This window comes from Leopardus geoffroyi, chromosome D1, assembly GCF_018350155.1.
Source record: "Leopardus geoffroyi isolate Oge1 chromosome D1, O.geoffroyi_Oge1_pat1.0, whole genome shotgun sequence".
In the NCBI taxonomy this organism is placed as follows: Eukaryota; Metazoa; Chordata; class Mammalia; order Carnivora; family Felidae; genus Leopardus; species Leopardus geoffroyi.
This window is the reverse complement of record NC_059329.1, coordinates 58,119,963-58,136,274: the sequence shown is the minus strand read 5'-3', so window position 1 is coordinate 58,136,274 and position 16,312 is coordinate 58,119,963. Positions and strand designations below refer to the sequence as shown.

General features: G+C 35.8%; 1 protein-coding gene across 2 annotated transcripts in view; it reads right to left on the bottom strand.

Annotated features, from left to right (window-relative positions):
- The window catches only part of RAB6A (RAB6A, member RAS oncogene family), an 89,190-nt gene that overhangs the window by 21,087 nt on the left and 51,791 nt on the right, over nt 1–16,312 (bottom strand). The window contains exons 3-5 of one of the 2 annotated variants that reach the window (XM_045484077.1): nt 11,381–11,434; nt 9,656–9,761; nt 7,566–7,677 (exon numbers count right to left, since the gene is read on the bottom strand). In XM_045484077.1, the coding sequence (XP_045340033.1) occupies nt 7,566–7,677; nt 9,656–9,761; nt 11,381–11,434 (272 nt within the window). Of the gene's footprint in view, nt 1–7,565; nt 7,678–9,483; nt 9,590–9,655; nt 9,762–11,380; nt 11,435–16,312 lie in introns of both variants that reach the window. The other variant, XM_045484076.1, reaches the window with a different exon arrangement.

Sequence of the window (16,312 nt, the reverse complement as noted above, 5' to 3'; positions counted from 1 at the left end):
CACCAAGATGCCTATGAAAATAACTTCCCTCGTATGTGTGCTGGTTATACAGGTAAGAATAGTTTGAAAATTCATCAAGCTGCAGTACACTTAAAATTTGGGTACTTCTGTGTGTATGTTATACCTAAAATTTTTTAAAAAGGCATTTTTTAATGATTTGCTTTTATTTAGCTGACTTCATCCTGTAATTTTTTTATTTTTAAAATCTTAATAGCCTGCTATTTTCTCTTAATATTAGATCATAAGCATTTAGTCTTATGATTAAAAACTTCATGTAAAATAATTTTTTATTACTGGACAATTGGTCAATTTGCTACTATAATTTATGTGACCACCCCCAAACTGTTAAAAATGCTAAAAAATTTTCTTTCAAATTTCATACTACTGTGAAAAATGTTGCTATGAATATCTTTGCGCATAATATTTTATGCACTGTGGATCGTTTCTTTAGGATAGATTTTGTGGATTTCTCTAAGTGGAGTCAAAAGGCATGTATATTAAATTCTCTTGATACATTTTATAGGGCATTTGGTGACACATTATAATTAGCAGCAATGTGTCTCAAATTGTAGTATGTTCTTTAAGTACAAGATTATGTCACTTATCTTGGTGTTCCTAGTGCCTAGCTGGCATATAGATATGTAATAAATATGCAAATATTCTAATTAAATGGATCTAAAATATCAGCTGAAAACTCAGCTTCCTACAACACAGAAAACCAAAGCAATGCAAGAGAATTTCCACAAGCTCTCACATCTATCCACCAATCTATGTGTGTGTACCCTTATATTCTACTTCTAGTCCTGCTACTACGGAGGAAACTGTCCTTACTCCCCAAACTTCACCTTTGTTCTAGATTCCACTCTCTTCTTGCCTACAAGATATTATTCTAGAAATTCTCCACTCTCTAGAAAAGTTAGGAAAGAAGAAAATGAGTATTCTTAAGCAAAGAGAACAACAGCACAGAAATTATCTTATATAGCAATCCACCTGTTAATAATGTTTTACTACATCTGCTTGTTTTATCCTCTCATTTCTATGTATTTATGTATGTGTGTGTGTATGTGTGTGTGTGTATAAATTTAAAAAAACACACACTGGAGAGTAAGTTGACAATTTGCAGACCTTTAGCCCTAAATATATCAACAATGTGGGTTTTTTTTAATGTTTACTTATTTTGAGAGAGTGGGGGAGGGAGAGAATCCCAAGCAGGCTCCGTGCTGTCAGCGCAGAGCTCAACATGGGGCTCAATCTCACATACCATGAGATCATGACCTGAACCAAAATCAAGAGTCAGATGCTTAACTGATTGAGCTATGTAGGTGTCCCAACAGTGTGCATTTCTTTAAAACACTTCTATCAGACGTCCTAAAATTTACTCTTTGGATCTCTTCTCTATTTATAATTACTCCCTTGGTGATCCCAGGCAGTATTATGGTTTTAAATACCCATCTACATGCTGATTAATCCCAAACTTATTTAACTAGCCTGGACTGCTGCTCTGAACTCCAGGCTCATATATCCAATTGCCTACCTGACATCTAATTACATATTAGAATATCTAATAGCAATTCTAAATTTTAAATGACCAAAATTGAAGTCATAATATTCCATCCTAAACCACCTCTTTATGAAGTGTCTCCCTATCTCAGTTAATGACAGTTAATCAGGCCAAGAATCTAGGCATCATTCTTGACTCCTCCTTCTCCCACACCCCATATTCTGTCCATCATTATGTATTCTATCCATTGCATGAGTATATCTTCAACAGTTCTACCTTCAAAATGTATCTGAATTTGACCACTGATCACTACACATGCTACCACTACCCTGGTCCAAGTCATCATCATTTCTTGCTTCGATTTCAGCCTGGATTACTCTCTTCACTTCTACTCTTACATATTTTCCACAGAGCAAACAATGATTTATGAAAAGTTACTCTTCTGCTTGAATCCTCCAATTTTTTTTTTTTTAATGTTTATTTATTTCTGAGACAGAGAGAGACAGAGCATGAGTGGGGAGGGGCAGAGAGAGAGGGAGACACAGAATGTGAAGCAGGCTCCAGGCTCTGAGCTGTCAGCACAGAGCCTGATGCAGGGCTTGAACCCACAAACCATGAGATCATGACCTGAGCCGAAGTCAGTTGCTCAACTGACTGAGCCACCCAGGCACCCCATGAATCCTCCAATTTCATGCAGAGTCTTTACTTTGCCCTACTTGACCTGGTCTTTATTGTCTTTTTCAAAAACTATTATTTTTTAACCTCATTGCCTACTACACTTTCCATTATTCTCCTCACCAGCTATAAAGATTCCTTGCTGTTCTTCAAATAAACTAAATGTATTCCCAACTCAAGGATTTTGCATTTTCTGGGCCATCAGCTTAAAACCTTTTCCTCCTCAGGATATCTGCATAGTTGACTCCCTTGCTTCCTTAGCATATTTACTCAAAACTCACCATTTTCTCAATGAAGTCTGCCATTTCTATTCCATCTAATATCTTAAACTCACACCTGACATTTCATATTTCTTTTCCCTGCTTTCTTTTGTACTTTTAGCATGTTATCATTATCAAACATACCATGCTTTTTTTTTTTTTTTTTTACTATGTGTTTTTTTGACTTATTTGCCTGGTTCATTTTCTGAAATAAAACTTCCTTGAAGACTTGGCTTTTTTTGTTTACTATTCTACCCTAGAGTAGCATCTTCTGAAACATAAGTGGTACTCAATAAATACTTCTGAATGAATGATTATTATGAGTGAATGACTATCCTACATGTAAAGGATTCCAGAGAAATTCTTCCTAGTTTTAAAACTAGGAGTCACCCTAATCAAATGGTTGAAGGTCAGCTATAGCAATGGTCCCAACTGTGGTTTGATTTTGTCGGAATCATGGGAATACAAGCTGGTGCAGCCACTCTGGAAATCAGTATGGAGGTTCCTCTCAAAAAACTAAAAATAGAACTACCCTACAACCCAGCAATTGCACTAGTAGGCATTTATCCACGGGATACAGGTGTGCTGTTTTGAAGGGACACATGCACCCCCATGTTTATAGCAGCACTATCAACAATAGCCAAAGTATGGAAAGAGCCCAAATGTCCATCGATGGATGAATGGATAAAGAAAATGTGGTATACATATACAATGATTTTGTCAGAATCAGCTAGAAGATTCATTAAAATACAGATTTAAAGATACCATTCTAAACTCATTGAATCACAGCATCTAGAAGTAGAATCTAAAACCCCCAAATTTAACTGCTGAAACAACTACAGCACCATAAGTAAACTAAAATTTAAATAAAACAAAAAACAAAAAAAAAAAAATTGAAAAAGTTGACCATGATCCTTTATAGCCAGAATCTTAAAAGAGGGTCTAATAAGCCAATTTACCCACTGATTCTCAAAATTTAAACATCTGGGAATCACTGGGCTACAGGGGACAGAAAGTATTGAGCATCAGGGTACTTATTTTGAAACACTGAAACAGATATACTCTGGTCTTTTCTACAAGTTTTTACACACAACAAATGTAATTCTCAATGTGATAAAGACATTTAACTTTGAATCATTTTTATTTAAACTTTTTCTCCTAATTACCAAAGTAATTTTTAAAAAGGGCAATCATTAGGGGTGCCTGGGTGGCTCAGCTGGGTGATCACTGGACTTCGGCTCAGGTCATAGTCTTACGGTTCGTGAGCTCAAAACCTGCGTCGGGTTCTGGGCTGACAGTTCAAAGCCTGCAGCCTGCTTCAGATTCTGTGTCTCCCTCTCTCCCTGCCCCTCCTCCACTTGTTCTCTCTCTCTCTCAAAAATAAACGAACCTTTAAAAAAAAGAAAGGGCACTCGTTAACATTAGAGTCCTCCATAATCCTACTCCTTCTCAAAGATGTAGAGACAGTTAAGTCCCATGTATGCTTATACAGATTTATTCTAAAAAATAAAAGAAAAAATATATATATACATCTACCATCGATTTTCTTAAAAAAATTTTTTTAATGTTTATTTATTTTTGAGAGAGACAGAGACAGAATGTGAATGGGTTAGGGGCAGAGAGAGAGGGAGACACAGAATCCAAAGCAGGCTCCAGGCTCTGAGCTGTCACCACAGAGCCTGACGCGGGGCTTGAACTCACGAGTGAGATCATGACCTAAGCCGAAGTCGGAAGCTCAACCGAAGTCGGAAGCTCAACCGACTAAGCCACCCAGGCACCCCCACCATCGATTTTTTTTTCTAACACAAAGAATATCATGCTATACGTACTGATCAAATCATTTTTTAAGCTTCATGTGTTAGACATCAATAAATTCCTCTCATTCTTTTTAGTAGCTATGTGTACTTCATTTATAAAATGCTACTGCTACTGATGGACATTTAGATTGATTTTAATTTTTAATATTACAAATAATGTTGAAATAAACATTCTTTTTTTTTTTTAATGTTTATTTATTCTTGAGAAAGAGAGCGTGAACAGGGGAGGGGCAGAGAGAGAGGGAGACACAGAATCTGAAACAGGCTCCAGGCTCTGAGCTGTCAGCACACAGCCCAATGTGGGGCTCGAACACGCAAACTGTGAGATCATGACCTGAGCCGAAGTCGGACGCTTCACTGACTGAGCCACCCAGGCGCCCCTGAAATAAACATTCTTGTATGTTCATTTTTTTCCCCACATTTGTGCAGGTGTATCTGTGCAATTACTGGAGGTGGGTTTGAGTCCATGAGTATTTTAAATTCTGATACTGTTAAACTGCTTCATTCCAATATATTAGTTACATTTTCAGTATATGAAGAGTTCTTGTTTATTAAATTCTTGTCAATACTGTGTATTATCAATCTTCTGAATAACGGCTGATCTAACAGGTAAATATGATCTTCATATCGATAATATTCAGACTTAACCAATCTTTGTCTTTATGGCTTTAGGGTTTCATGTCATGATTCTAAGAAAAAAATTTTATTAAAAACAGTATTTTTTATTTCTTTAATTTTTTTTATGTTTATTTATTTTTGAGACAGAGAGAGACAGATCATGAGCACGGGAGGGGCAGAGAGAGAGGGAGACATAGAATCCGAAGCAGGCTCCAGGCTCCGAGTTGTCAGCACAGAGCCTGACGCTGGGCTCGAACTCACGAACCATGAGATCATGACCTGAGCCGAAGTCAGACGCTCAACTGACTGAGCTACCCAGGCTTCCCTTATTAAAAACAGTATTTTTTTTTTTAATTTTTTTTTTCAACGTTTATTTATTTTTTTTGGGACAGAGAGAGACAGAGCATGAACGGGGGAGGGGCAGAGAGAGAGGGAGACACAGAATCGGAAACAGGCTCCAGGCTCTGAGCCATTAGCCCAGAGCCCGACGCGGGGCTCGAACTCACAGACCGCGAGATCGTGACCTGGCTGAAGTCGGACGCTTAACCGACTGAGCCACCCAGGCGCCCCAAAAGCAGTATTTTTTAATGCTTGTTTTTGAGACAGAGAGAGATAGAATGTGAGTGGGGGAGGGGCAAAGAGAGGGAGACACAGAATCTGAAGCAGGCTCCAGGCTCTGAGCTGTCAGTACAGAGCTCAATGTGGGGCTCAAACTATTGAACAGTGAGATCATGGCCTGAACCAAAGTCAGACACTTAACCCACTGAGCCACCCAGGTGTTCTTCATGTCATGCTTATAAAAGGTCACCCACTCACTACCAAAACATTTTTCTTCTAATTCTTTTTTAACAAACATTTAAATGTTTTACTCATTTTAAAATTAATTTAGTGGAATGAACAAGGCTTTAATTTTTAAAAAATGTTAACAGTTGAAGGGTGATAGTCTGGCAAAAATTGCTGAGAAAGGCAGTAATTCCAAACCAATGGACATACATTACCTTGAAGAAAAAATTACTTCAAGTATAATTTTCTAGCATTTGTGTACTCAACTGAAATATTACACAATAAAAGAAAAGATGATATACGGTGGCTAACTCTACCTGTTAAAACAATTCAAAATAAAACGTTAAAAAAAAAAAAAAGAAAAAAAAAAAAAAAGAAAAAGAAAGGGGCGCCTGGGTGGCTCAGTCGGTTGGGCGCCCGACTTCAGCTCAGGTCACGATCTCACGGTCCGTGAGTTCGAGCCCCGCGTCGGGCTCTGGGCTAATGGCTCAGAGCCTGGAGCCTGTTTCCGATTCTGTGTCTCCCTCTCTCTCTGCCCCTCCCCCATTCATGCTCTGTCTCTCTCTGTCTCAAAAATAAATAAAACGTTAAAAAATAAATAAATAAAAATTAAAAAAAAATAAAACAATTCAGATACACAATTTTTCTATTTAAAAATTAAAGTATTGGGGGGGCGGTGCTCAGTCAGTTAAGCATCCAATTCTTGATTTCAGCTCAGGTCATGATCTCACAGTTCATGGGATCAAGCCCTGCATTGGGCTCCATGATGGCAGTGTGCAGCCTGCTTGGGATTTTCTCTCCCTCTTTCTCTCTGCCCCTCCCCTGCACACACGCGCACGCACTCTCTCTCTCTCTCTCAAAATAAACATTAAAAAAGAAAATAAAAGAACTAGAGACTCTCTACTAGAAGAATATATACCTATATCATCTTTAAATTCTCATAGTGTAGATAAATAAAATAGTGAAAATTTATGATGCCAATTGATGTCCAAACAATTATTTTCATAAAGGAAAAATGATTATACTCTGAGTTTACTTTTAAATCAAGAAAAACTTTTTTGTCACTGTACTGCCAATTCCAAATGAAGTACCATGGGAAGAAATGGGCTTAACATTTGCACAAGCCTTGGAACATATTGGATTTCTTTGCAACATTTTAATTAATAGTACAAATTCAATACCCGAATTTCAATATCCATCTCATGAATAAACAAACAGCAATAGTAAAAGCTTCTACTATTAAGTGAAATGGTCAAGACTATTTAAAGCAGAAAGACTATCCGGTAGATTACTTAGGATGCTGAAGGCAGATATTCAAGCCATGGGCTCTACAGTGAATGTTAATAATTTTACATCCTGTGACTTGAATATGGCTTTGCTCATTTGACTAAGGTATTACAATCAAGCTATTCAGTTCAACTACACAGTCTGGTTCAACCATACAACTTATAAAAAGAAAAGAAAAACTACACCACTGAATTATAATGAATATTTATAAGAAGTCTACCAAAAGAGTGTGCATTTAATCATTATGAGTAATTTTTAAAGATAGGATTTGTTTCTTCAAACATTTTGTCCTTTAACAAAATACTGCTCATGTTTATGAGGCCTAAAAAATGCAAAATAGTTACCAGCTTCATGTGTAAACAATCTTTGTTTCCCCCCACATGTAAACAACCTTGCACAAGAACTATTTACACATGGGCTTACACAAAACAAAAAAACTCATTTTCCTTTAAGGAAATGTTCAATGTTTACATTTATATTTCAGGTTCTCACACTGAAGAAAAGGGGGGTATAAACTTAAGAATTAAACATGTCTCCTTTCAAAACAATTCTTTAGTAATAAAAATAACAGGTTGTTTAAGGAAGAAATCAAACATTTGATACACATACAAAATCACTCTATACCTCTTGTCAGCAAGATCTGTTTTATTTCCTACTAGCATGATGATAACATCACTTCCTCTTTCTGTTCTGACATCATCAATCCATTTTGTAGTTTGCTGGAATGAGTTAACATCTGGTATAGGAGGGTGGACAGAGAGATTAGTGTTACCGCGAAGTCTCCCCAAGTGACAGACTAAAAAAACAAAAATAAATGAAAACAAACCCTGGAAGTTGGAGGGGGGGTGGCACATTAGGACCCACTTTTAATGTGCCTGCAACATAACTCCATTTTATCTGAGTACAACTGTCAGTGACAAATCACAAAAATAAAGTCCTCAAGGTTCCTTTTATAGTATAAAAATTTTGAACATGACCAAATGAATGCAATGTACCATATATAATAAAAATTAAAAAAAAAAAAAAAAAGCTTTTTAAAATTTAAGGACAGCTACGGCAGATAACATGGTGTCACATTGCCACAACATTTTTTTGATTACTTACACATACCCAACATGACAAAGAAAGCATCTCCAAAAGTATGTCAGCCAGTAAATCCCAACACATCCAGAAAATTTGTAAAGCTTTAAATAGCTTTAAACACCACTGTTTGCACGGCTTATTCAGTTTGTGATCACTTTAACTTGAAGTTTATTAGTTTAATGCACCAGAATCACTTGTAACAAAATCCATCTTTCCTAGCACCCAATTCTAAGTAGAATACTTAAACACTTTTTATAGCAGCTCCAGAAAACAGTTTACTAATATTTTAACCACATGTGCATTTTTAAAGAAAAAGACACCAGGTTTCACTTGATTTGGTTAAAGTAAGCACAAACATTTTAAAGCTGCAAAACTTGTCAATGCACAATGAACATACATTGTTTTAAACAAGTAGCAACCCAAAGTAAAGCTTCAAGAAAAGAAAGATTGCATATAGCACATACCCCACCCCCCCAAAGGTCTCTGAATGCAAACTTATAACTTATAATTCTGCCATTGCAATTATTAAGTAGGTATGACTTCTAGCAGATATACAAAAATGTATAGTATCACTAACGCAAATCAATAGTTTGTATATGTAACACTCTTTTTGAAATAAGTCTAAGATGTGACACTATTCTGGTTTTCCTACAAATTATGGACTACTATATGGAATGATGGCTTAATATTGCCTGATATATATAATAAACCAATTTACAAAGACAATTTTAATCAGAGAGCATTTCCCTGTCAGTCACCATGTTCTGTGGGAAATTTACAGGCACTTAAAATGCCTAAGACATTATTCAGTCTTTAGGGAAAAGAAAAAGGAAGATCATCACTTGTTTTAGTCTCCTATTTAAAATTTCTTTTCGGAGAGAAATGAAAGTGTAATTTGTTAGCAAAAAAAGTCAGTCACAGAATCCAGATGTGATTCAAATGAAAATGATTAATAGAAAACTGCACATTACATGTTTTCTCTGCCTTCTCTAGAGAGAGGATGGCTGGAAGTGGAAAGCAGAGAAAAGTTGGCTAGCAGAAGCTTTTAATAGCCTCAACAGAGAGCCTTGGAGAATCTGAAAATTTTGGCAAGAGGCTTAAATGCAGATTATTTTATTTTAGAGAAATCTGAGATCAAGTTAAATGAAAAAGGAGACATTCTTCCAACCATAATTATGGTGTGACTTAGGGATAACAGGATACTAAGAAAGCCTTGGAGAGAATTCATGATTAGATCTGAAGGAAAATTTCCATGGCAAAAAAACCTGGCACAGTGGAAATAAAGCATATTGGTACAAACACAAAAGCAAATATTTCTGACCTAGCTGGTCTATAAGGTTTGCTATGACAAAACTCATTTTTACATGCTAGTATAGAAAACAAGCACAAGACAAGAACATGCATGCAGCTAAGCTAAAGGTTGAAAGAAGATTAGAAATGCATAATTCCCCCCACTCACTTGTGATATCATAAACAACAACTGCCACAGTGGAGTCACGAATGTAGCTAGGAATCAAGCTCCTGAACCGCTCTTGACCTGCTGTGTCCCATAATTGCAATCGTACCTAACAACAAAATCAGTCAAACAAGCAAGAAAAATAAGAAAGGTCAACCTGTTGCAAAATACCTACTTGTGATATCGTAAACTACTACGGCTGCAGCAGAATCACGGATGTAACTGGGAATGAGGCTACGGAAACGTTCCTGACCCGCAGTATCCCACAGCTGCAGCCTGATCTGTGGGATGGGAAAAAATAAATAAAAAAAAAAAACAAAAACCAAACTCATACTAAAAAGAAAAAAGAAATAATGTTTTTAAAGGGGAGAAGGTGGGAAGGAGGTAAAAAGTAGACTCATGCAAAAGGTTGCAGGGATGAGAAGAATGAAAATAACACAAAACTCCTTTCCTTTTTCAAAAGAGAATAATATTAAAAATTTGCTCTGAAGGTATATGACTTAAAAATGGCAATAGGGGAATATTTCACAGAATCAGAAATACAGCTCCCTTTTTTTCACTCCCTATAACCTCTCTTTGAATCTTATGCCTTCCAGACAGCAAAAAGTAGATTCTGTTGACGTTCAGTGAGCATAAAAGGGAAAAATGAAAGTAAATGTCAACAAGCAGCCCTGGCTATCAGAGTAAAGGAGTGAATGCTTCTCTGAAAGCCTCTCTGAAGTTAAAAGCATCTCTTTTCTATTGAGTCCAGAAATTGGGTCTTTGACTACTGTGCTTGTTTCTCCCACATGTTTCTTCCCAGAACACTGTACATAACCCAACAAAAAAGGAAAAATATCTTTTTGCAACTCTACATAAAAATTTCTTTATTTTCTTACTTTTTCACATCTACATTTGAGGAAGAAAAGCCTGAAAACAAGTAGTACTGTACTATTATAAAGCAATTTCTAAGCTTTCAAAATTTAAGAAATGGCATGCTAAACATTAAAACATAAAAGAAAAACCCACACACTTCTAGGAAATAATATTAGAAGCACAATAATGTTTTTTTGGGTCTAGGTCCTGAAATAATGCATTTAAGACAGTCACTCCTTAGTTGATAGGAATCTCTTCCAGAGACAATAGGCTGGAATACACTGTGCTTAAAGGGAGCATTCCAAAAGACAGGTGTCTAAATCCAACAAATAAATACATATTACTTCTTCTATTCACAGTCACTTCGGTATACATCATATTCTGACAAATAAAATCTCGAAATTCACAAATGATGTGATATTCAAATGAAATATTTCTGAATGCTTCAAGAGTAGCACTCAGAAAGTCTTTAGCAGCTCTAATTTCTTTTTTTTTTTTTTTTTTTTTTTAAAGTTTATTTATTTTTGGGACAGAGAGAGACAGAGCATGAACGGGGGAGGGGCAGAGAGAGAGGGAGACACAGAATCGGAAACAGGCTCCAGGCTCTGAGCCATCAGCCCAGAGCCCGACGCGGGGCTCGAACTCACGGACCGCAAGATCGTGACCTGGCTGAAGTCGGATGCTTAACCGACTGCACCACCCAGGCGCCCAGCAGCTCTAATTTCTTGATGAAAATCCTCTTCATTATCTCAATGCTATCTGTTATCATTTTTCCAAATCAGGATGACATATTTTATTTAGCAAGCCTAGGGCCTTCAGGGCTTTCCAATAACTTGGCCTTCTCTCCCCTTTGCATTTTACTTGAGGATTAAGTCAGAATGCTAAGTACTACCACTCTGTAATAACAGTTTTTCTCAAAGCTTACACACTAACTTTGTCAACTTTACTAAGAACTTCTTACGATGACAATTACTGATTACAGCTTTGATCACAGTTTTCTATCCTGGAGTTCTGCAGAAAATTGCACACTGAAAACATTACTCACTGTTCGATCCTCCAAGTACATTGTTTTTGATAAAAAGTCAATACCAATTGTTGCCTGTAAAACAAAATAAAACAAAAAAATTAAATAATAATAATAGTTTAATGGCAGTCAGCAGTTTAGGGTTCAAATGATAATTATGACTTCTATAATTAGAAGAAATAATTAATAAACATATCATAGCTAAGTATAAATGACCAAAATTTTTAGTGATAATGGCTTCCACCACTGAACATGTGCTGTGTAGTGAGGGATTCTTTAAGGCCCTTTACATGACCATCTCTAATCCTCATACATCTCTGCAAGGGTAGCTATTGTCATCCCTATTTTTATCTTTTATAGTTAATAATATTGGGGCTCAGAGAAGTTAAAAAACTTGTCTAGGGAAACAAAGCTTTTGCTATAGAGCTGAGAGTAATAGCCCAGCTTTTTCCAATATATAATGATTTATATATATTTATACTTATATACACCCACACATATATATATATAAAATTTTAAACTGTGGTAAAATACACATAACAAAATTAATCATCTTAACCATTTTTAAAAATACTACTTTTTGGGAACAGTTTTAGGTTGACAGCAAAACTGAAAGGTACAGAGATTTTCCATATACCCCCTACTCCCACATATGCATAAAACCCCCTACTATCAACATCCCCCACCAAAGCAGTACCATTGTTACAGCTGATGAACCTAGTGACACTGATTTTATACATATACATAAGTATATATAAAATATAAACATATATTATACAAATAAATAATATATATAAAATATATAAACTTAAAATTATATATACATATAATTACACACACACACACACACACACACATATATATATATATATATATATATATATATATACACATATATATAATTTCTTTTAAGTTTATTTATATATTTTGAGATAGAAAGCACAAATGCGCCGGGGGGGGGGGGGGGAGGGGTGGGCGGCAGAGAGAGAGAGAGAGAGAGAGAGAGAGAGAATGAGAGAATGAATCCCAAGCAGACTCTGCACTGTCAGAGCAGAGCCTGATGCGGGACTCAAACACACAAACCGTGAAATCATGACCTGAGCCTAAGTAGGACACTTAAAAGACTGAGGCACCCAGGCATCCCTGACACTCATGTATTTTCTTAAGACGATTTTACTTCTAAATTGTGGTAAAATATGTATCATAAAATGTGACATTTTGGCCATGTTAAGTGTACAATTCCACGGCAGTGATTGCATCCACAATGATGTACCACTGTCAACACTATCTGTTTTTTAACACTTTTTTATAACCCCAAACAAAAACTCTGTGCCCATTAAGCAATAACTTATTATAATGTATGGATACACCAAAATTTCTTTATCCATTCATCTACTGTCGGACATGGGTTGTTTCCATCCTTTGGCTACTGTGAGTTCCTATTTTCAATTCCTCAGTATATACTTAACAGTGGAATTGCTAAGCCATATGATAATTCTATTTAAACTTTGTGAGGAAATGCTAGACTGTCTTCCCACAGTAGGAGCATCATTTTAAATTTCCAATAGCAATGTATGAAGATTCCAATGTTTCCACATCCTTGTCAGCATCTGTTAGTTTCTCTTTTTAAATATATAATACTCAACCTAGAAGGTAGGAAATGGAATCTTTTTGTGGTTTTGATTAACAGTTCTCTAGTGACTAATAATGTTGAGCATCTTTTCATGTGCTTACTGGTCATATGTACATCCTCTCTGAAGAAATGTCTATTCAAGTCCCTTGCCCATTTTTATTTTTTTAATTTTTTTTTTTTACATTTATTTATTTTTGAGAGACAGAGCACAAGTGGAAGAGGGGCAGAGAGAGAAGACACAGAATCCAAAGCAGGCTCCAGGCTCTGAGCTGTCAGCACAGAGCCCAACGTGGGGCTCCAATTCACAAACCACATGACCTGAGCTGAAGTCCGATGCCCAACCAACTGAGCCACCCAGGTGCCCCTCCTTGCCCATTTTAGAATTAAGTGTGTCATTTTATTATTGATTTATAGTTCTTTATATATTTTAGATATCAAGCCCTTATCAGATATGTAATTTTCAAATATTTCCTCCCATTCTATAGGTTGGGCCTGGTTCTTTAACTGAAAACCAGTTGTCAATAGATATATGCATTTATTCATGAACTCTTAATTCTATTCCACTGGCCTATATGTCTATCTTTATTTTGATTACTGTAGCTTTGCAGTAAATTTTGAAATTGGGGGTGGGGGAGCCTGGGTGGCTCAGTTGGTTAAGCACCAACTTCGGCTCACGTCATGATCGCACAGCTCATGAGCCTGCTTTGGATTCTATGTCTCCCTCTCTCTCTCTGCCCCTTCCCTGCTTCCACTCTGTCTCTCTCTCTCTCTCTCTCTCTCTCTCAAAAATAAAATAACTGTTAAAAAATTTTTTTGAAATCAGTATTAGTCTTCCAATTATTATTTTCCTTTTTCAAGACTATTTTGGCTTCTGTAAGTTAGAATTGACTCTTTCATTTCTACACAAATGGCAGTAGAAATCTGACAGGGATTGCACTGATTCTGTAGACTGCTTTGAGTAGTTAGTATTGACATCTTAATATTAAGTCTTCCAATCCCTTTGCCTGGGATGTCTCTCCACTTACTTAAGTCATCTTTAATTTTTTTTTTTTTTTTTTTTTTTTTTTTGTGAGCAGTGCTTTGTAGATTTCAATTATATACCGACTTTTATTAAGAAAGCAAACAAGCATACAAGCAAGCAAGCTAGCATTCTCCTTTATCCTAAACTATGTGACTACATATTACAAGTATATCTCTCTCTCTATAATTCCATCTTATGACATTTAATCTGAAAGTGTGTATCCTATTCTGTTATAGGCTGGGAATAATGGGCTTATAAATTTGAATTATTGTGCAAAAGCATCTAATTGACAAACCTGAAAAATATACAGGAATGGTATAGGGCTACATTTAAGAAATCTCATTAGTAGAACCTCATTTAATCAGATAATGTGGTAGAGGCAGCTAATTGTCTAGACAAATATCCCATTTTCCCCTTCTTCCTTATTAAAAAAATCAAACATTTATTTAAATCCATACTTTTCCCATTAAAAAGACTACATTTTCCAGTCTTCTTTGTGCTTTAAATGGGGTTGACTCAGTTGAGAGGTGCACTGTTGGTATTTTTCCTTTTCTCCTTCTTCCTGCCTGGATATGGATACCACACCCAGAACTCCAGGAACCATTCAGTAACCATGAAGCAACCTTCACAAAGAAGTCATATATGAATGAGATCTGATTAAATTTAGAAGGCATCTTAGTCCCAGATGACCATGGAGCTGCCACACAAGCCCAGGACTACTTTACCTCTAAACTTCTTTTACATGAAAAAGATTCTCATATCACTTACTAATGTTATTTTATGTTTATTATAAACAGCCAAAAATAATTTTAATAGCTACAAACAAAAATATGCATTCTCAGATCTCACAGTCAACACATATAAATGTTTTTAAAATTAGTACAAAGTAAGACTTTATGATAAAATGTATAATAATCCCCTCCTTCCACTGCACTGTCCTAGTTTTGGGACATCATTCATACACTGAACTCATAAAGGTCAAAATTAACCTGAAAAGCATAGCCTGTTCCTGCCTGCTCTTCTTTTCAGTTAATTTTATTCCAAGCAGAGCTACAATGGCAAAGAAGTCGATCAGCCACAGGAATTAAACCAACAGCAGGAAAAATAGAAAGAATGGCTAGGAAACTAAACATTATCAGCTATTCTAGGATCTTAAATGTTAGTGATGTGGAACTAATTCAAACTTTCATAAAAGAGGGATGAGACATCAGTGCTGCCTCTTGCTCATCTTCTTTATAGAAATGCAGAAGGCAATAATTGTAGAAGAAACCAAAGGTTAGAGAAAATTCTCCCACATATCTTAATTTATAGCTTCGCATTATTTTAAGTGTTAATTAATTCACTGGGTAAGGAAAGTCTACTTTGTAAAAGACAAAAAATTAAATTGAGTACTTTTACTGTGGGAGCACACAATTCAAGATTGAATAATGACTTACCTAAATACATCAGCATCAAGATAATAATGATAACTGTAGTTTGGATATTTATACTTGGATGCTCTCCACTCAGAACAGTGTTTATTTGCCCCAATAGCAATTTTATAAAATACTGCAGATGTAAACTACTATTTTGTCTGACTTCCTTCCTACATAACTGTTTATCACCTTTTCTGATGCCATACACAGTTGAGACCCCTCAACATCATGATTTTAAGGAACATGAGTTTTCTTACACAAAAGTAATTAAGTAAGGAAAACAAGTTTTCCTCTGTACCAAGCAATGATAATCAGCTTCCTTTGTGGTCCAAATATACAAAGTTCTGTTGCCTAGCTGCTGCTTTCCCTAGCAGGAGAAAATAAATCAAGAATAAGTGTTGAGAAAGGCAAAGACTAGAATAAAGAAAGAAAAGAGTGGACAAGTTAAAGAAGAGCCTATCTAACACTGACTAACAGAGATAAGTAAAAACAATGAAGAAAGGCAAAGGATCCCAGAAGCAAGACGCTGATATGGGTTCCATTTTAGAAAGGTAACCATCCCATTACTACACATGTTTATATATATTTATGTATGTGTATATTTATGTATGTATGTATACTTTTCTCTTAGATATCTTTGTGCCACATTACTTAGAACAGAAACTATGTAGAATCTATTTCAGAAATGAGTTGCTATAATAGGCATAAAATTTTACTTATGCAAGGTGAACAAGTTCTAGAGATCATTGTGCATATATTTAATACTGTATTGTATACTTAAAAATCTGATTATGAGGTAGATTTTATATTAAGTGTTCTTAGCACAGTTTGAAAAAAAAGGAGCTGTTCTCCCCCTACCTCCCATAAAATGACAATACTTCTGA